This window comes from the organism of the source record quoted next, unplaced genomic scaffold (assembly GCF_019419815.1).
Source record: "Pyrus x bretschneideri cultivar Hongxiangsu unplaced genomic scaffold, Pyrus_bretschneideri_v1 Contig3, whole genome shotgun sequence".
Lineage (NCBI taxonomy): Eukaryota > Viridiplantae > Streptophyta > Magnoliopsida > Rosales > Rosaceae > Pyrus > Pyrus x bretschneideri.
In genome coordinates, this window is record NW_025999612.1 from 5,983,722 (window position 1) to 5,989,025 (window position 5,304).

A 5,304-nucleotide genomic window follows, 5' to 3' on the forward strand; every position below is an offset into this window, starting at 1 on the left:
TTCAAAACCAAGATCTCAGTGTTCCCCTTTAACTTCGGAGTACTGTATCAGATTTCATTTTCGTCTTTTTCTTTTTCATTTTCATTATTTTTTATTAAATTATTTTATGTGACCGTCACATTGTTAAATAAATTGATTACAAACGTAAATTTCTTTTTGTACAAATGTCTAATAAATCTTGTCCGTAATCTTCATGTGATGACCAGAAGATGTGTAGGAGAAGAAAAAAATTGTATGTGATTATCATTTTCTTAAATTTATAAATCCAATTATGTTAAAACACATGTATTGATTTATTTAATATTATATTGCATTAAACAAAATTATATTAATTTTATCGTTTATCTGTCTTAGAACACGAAAATTAATTACACCGTGTGATGACAGAAGCTAAACTCATAAAGACAATAATCCATAACATTTATGGAGACTAAAGAGAGCTGAAAAAAAAAAAAAAAGAGAAAAAGGAAAGCAAACCTTAACAATCAGCCCCATCACATTCTCCTCATCTATATAAATATAAAACCTTTCCTTTTAATCTTAAACTCTCACTCTCTAAGCCGACCACTCCCACCTTCTAAAAAATTCTGGCAACACAACACAAACACTCTGTTTCATAAAGACACCAACTTTGTTGTGCCCTTTGGCTTGTTTTCTTGCAGCAACACCAGAAAGCAACAAGCTTTGGTCTTTCTGCTTCATTAATTTGTTGAAGTATCAACAAAAATTACAGAAAAAAAGAGTTGGGTTTCTGGGTTTTTGAGCAACTGAGACTGAGTGACCGAGTTGAGCTGCCTGGTTGACTTGGACATGGACTTGGGGTTCTGAAGATTTGGGATTTTTGAGGTTGGTTTGATTTGGGTAGTGAAATGGGTGAAAGTTCAGTGGTGAGAGAGAGGCTGAGGAGTCTGTGTGTTGGCAATGGGTGGTCTTATGGGGTTTTCTGGCGCTTTGATCACATAAATTCCATGTAAGTTTCCATTTTTTCTGCCTCTTTTCTTTCCTTTTGGGGAAGAAAATAACACACTTCCATTTTTCTTTCATGTTTTTGTTTGTTTCTTTTGGTTCCTGGTTCTGTTTTTTATTTTTTTAATTTTATTTTTTAATCATTTGGTTTTTCCAACTTCATATCCTTATATTTATTTCAAAGATTTGGTTATTTATTGTGTGCATGCTAGCTATTTTACACTTAACTTTATGAGATCAAGGCTTGTATTGAAGTTCACATTTATTATTTGGGATTTTTAATAAATTTTAATTTGATTCAAATCTGACATTAGTTCTGGATTTGAAATGCTTTAGGTTGTTGACAATGGGAGATGCCTACTATGAAGACCATGTGGGAGCAGTGATTGAAAATATGCTTTCGCAGGTCCACATACTTGGTGAAGGGTAAGCCTATTATTTCAGTAACTCCGTTTCTGTTCACACACATTTTCCGAATTCGAATCCGAAAAAACATTTGTACAAAACATCCCACAAGATTACTTTGTTGTTTTCAAACAAGCATTGCAAAGTTATCACATGGCTGATCCTGTTGTTGACTGTAATAGTGTTATTGGGCAAACCGCTTTCGCCGGAAAGCATCAATGGATGCATTCAGATGTTCATGGTGGAGGATGGAATCCATGCACTTCTCTTGAAAGTCAAGATATGTTTCAGGTTGGTAGGCCATCAAACTTCTTGTTGAATTGCTCAAATTAACTTAAAAATTATGTGAAATGGAGGTACTTGTTTTTACTAATGTCGAAATTTTCTGATATTCTGCAGGATTGTTCTGAGTTCGGTAGCCAATTTTCCTCCGGTATAAAGGTATGATTATTTCCTTCCTTGCGATCCTCTATGATTTCGTGAAAGGAACCGTTAGTTGTTGAGATTTTTGATAAATCTTATGAACTCTGTACCTTTCACCGCCAATTGTAGTCATATTTGTTATAAACTTTTCTTCATCCATCCATAGTCATATTTATTGACACTGAAATTTAACTTGCAGACGATTGCAGCAATCTCTGTTGAACCACAAGGAGTAATTCAGTTAGGATCCACCGAAAAGGTAATTCAACGGAAGCATCCAAATGATTTCCACATTCTTATGTTCAAATGAGACCATGTTCTCCAAAATCTAGTTCACTTGATTTGTTGTTTATATAGTATGGAATGGTTGAACAGTTTTTTTGAATGTTCTGCTATTACTTTTTTCAGATTATGGAGAGGCTGGAAGTTGTGGATGAAACAAAAAAGTTGTTCCAGGAGATGGACAATCTTGACGGGCTTATTCCTTTGGAAAATGCACCTTCATCGATGAACAATGAAACTAGTGATCTAAATGAGTTGTTTGCTTCATTGATTTCACCTGAGAATTCCAACAATGGAGATGTTGCCTTGAATCCCGATGATAAATGTAATGACCACCGAGGAAATATTATTTCTGCAGTGGGTTTTCAATCTACATCATCTGATGATATTGGCGCAACTGATACAACCCCCTGGTTTAGTACTTGGAGTATTGAATCTTCAATTTTGACTTCATTCGAACCGCAGTTGGCATCTGAAATTATTGTTCATGATTCGTTCGAGTCTTGCAGAGATACAGCGCAGAATATTCAGGTGGACTCGGCATTCACTTCATTAGCTGACTTCGAGAAACCTATTCAAGGAAGTTGTGGATATCAGATGAACGACCAACAATCTCTGCATGGATTCCCGGTGGAGTTTAACCCAGCTGATTTGAGTACAGATTTCTCTAAACTATACCAGTTGGATGATCTTTCCCAGTGGTTTGCTACTTCACCGGAACAAAACTTCAATGCAATGGCAACAGCACTGAACGGTGACTTCTCACAAGTAAAAGAAAGTACTTCAGTGTTGTCTAGTCTGATTGAAGGTGATAACTTTATTGATGTTCCAATTCAACATCCAGCTAACTCCATTCAAAGTTCCATTACAAATCCATTTAGCGTTGATGGACATGAGAAATCTGTGATCATTCAGAGTGTTGAAAATGGTTCGTTTGATGGTTTGGGAGCGGATTTTGCATGTGGTCAAGTCGGGAAGTGTTGGGAAGATACTATGATGCCAACTGTCAATGGTGGCTACTTGGCTACTGGTACTGCTTTCTCAGAGTCAGAAATAACTGGCTCTATGCCTGGTCCTCGTAAAGGGTTGTTCTCAGAGTTAGGACTCGAAGAGATTTTAAATGGTAAAAGTACTACTTCCAGCTCCTTAAAATGCACTTTAGAGGTCCAGTCATCCACCACAAGAAAAAGGAAGTCAGAATGTTTATCTGTGAATAGCAATCAGGCTCAATTGCCAAGGCTTGCTGGCTTGGATAGGAGCACGCATTTGGCGAATTCTTTCTACAACCCGGACAATACAAACAGACTTGCTCCAAAGAAAGACTGTTTCCCAAAATCACAGGTAGGCTTATGGATTGACGATAGCTATAGCATCAATGCTAAAAGTGCGGTTCCAGATAAACAACAGAAAGCTGAGGAACACACAAAGAACACCAGGAAAAGGGCAAGGCCTGGGGAGAGTACTCGACCTAGACCCAAGGATCGCCAGCAGATTCAAGACCGTATCAAAGAGTTGAGAGGGATCATCCCTACTGGTGGCAAGGTAATTGCATTTTTGTTTTTGCTTTCAGTGGAAACTAACGAGATGTCAGATTAGACAATGTGTTTCTAGTAAGGTTTTTGACATGTATATATTTGGTTCATGTAACAGTGTAGCATCGATTCTTTGTTGGACCGGACAATCAAATACATGGTCTTCTTGCAAAATGTGATGAAATACGCGGATAAGCTTAAACAGACTCATGAGCCAAAGGTCAGTTGGTTTGGTTATTTCTGTTATATATATGCAGGACAAGCCCAAAATGTTTTATATTTATGAACTAATGTGACAATATTTTGCATGGATTTACAGCTGATTGGCAAGGAGAATGGAGTGGTTCTAAAAGACAACAGCACCAAATGTGGTGGTAATACATGGGCATTAGCAGTTGAGGGTCAAACAGTGGTTTGCCCTATAATAGTCGAGGACCTTGATCAGCCAGGCCAAATGCTTATCGAGGTAAGCAACAGGCATACGAAAAAGAAAGAGTTCCCTCCAAGTCTTATGTCAACCTTCTCCTGACTTCAATATCTACTTTCTGTTGCAGATGCTTTGTGAGGAACAAGGTTTCTTTCTTGAGATAGCAGACATAATCCGCGGCTTTGGGTTAAATATCTTGAAGGGGGTGATGGAAAGTCGTGAAGATAAGATATGGGCAAGATTTATCGTTGAGGTAAACCTAAATTGAAAGATTTACATAAGGATCTTAGATAATTTCTCCCGTAAAAAAAATGAAAAAGTAATGGGGAAATTCGTTATATTTACTTTCTTATGAAGATTTTAATCCGAAACTTTGTAACAGGCAACTAGGCATGTAACAAGGCTAGATGTGTTCTGGTCCCTTGTCCGGCTTCTACAACAAACAACTACGGGTGTGGTCGATCCAACTAATCGGCTAAGTAATGTAGTAGATAGTGGGGTTCCTCCTCTATTGGATAGTTGTCAGCAACAAAGCTTGCCGCCTCCGGTCAGTTTGATGTGAGACACATTAGCTTATTGACTGCCGGATGAGGGGTTTCAGAAATACCTTGAGCATTGATCTGTGAGGACCTGCTGTGATAGGTGTTTCTGGCAACTGAGGAAACCACACACAATGAGAGAAACAGAGACCGGTGATCGAGCCTCGGAAGTAGGTGTGAAGTGTGTATATTGTTAGTAAGGACTAGGAATGTTCCTGCAAAAAATTGCAGTTCTGCTGTTTTTACTGCTTTAATTAGTTCCCATGGTAGATTTATCCCCTCTTTGGATTTGGGATTTTCTTTTACATGTTTATATCTTCAACCTGATGAGAATTTAAACCAGTTAGTAATAGGGCTAACCACTGAATTGTTTTCGGCCTCTGTTGGGGCTTTTTTTTTTTTTTGGTGAAAGTAGTCACGGAATGTTGTCATCTCTCTCTCTCTCTCTCTCTCTCTCTCTCTCTCTCTCTCTCCATCCATCAAAGGGACTTGCCTACGTCTCCGGAACACCAATATGGCATCCCTGATGAACAACATGATGCCATGTGTTTAACTTTACTAATGACACGTAATTAGTTTGAGACACCATCATCTTAACATTTCTGTTGCCTACATCTCCTGGAACACCACTATGGCATCCCAAGAACAACATGACGCCACGTGTTTAACTTTACTCATAACGTATAATTTGTTTGAGACACTGTCACCGTAACATTTTTATTTCATGTAA

The 5,304-nt window shown here is 37.9% G+C and overlaps 1 protein-coding gene across 1 annotated transcript; it reads left to right on the forward strand.

Annotated features, from left to right (window-relative positions):
* The first annotated feature begins 224 nt into the window (after nucleotides 1-224).
* On the forward strand, nucleotides 225-5,005 carry LOC103949286 (transcription factor LHW). The gene is made up of 10 exons (XM_048589094.1): nucleotides 225-970; nucleotides 1,303-1,392; nucleotides 1,554-1,662; nucleotides 1,771-1,812; nucleotides 1,994-2,053; nucleotides 2,203-3,618; nucleotides 3,727-3,828; nucleotides 3,928-4,074; nucleotides 4,163-4,288; nucleotides 4,418-5,005. Exons 1-10 carry the CDS (start codon nucleotides 870-872, stop codon nucleotides 4,595-4,597), a joined length of 2,373 nt encoding a protein of 790 aa, XP_048445051.1. The 5' UTR covers nucleotides 225-869; the 3' UTR covers nucleotides 4,598-5,005.
* Nucleotides 5,006-5,304: the final 299 nt, after the last annotated feature.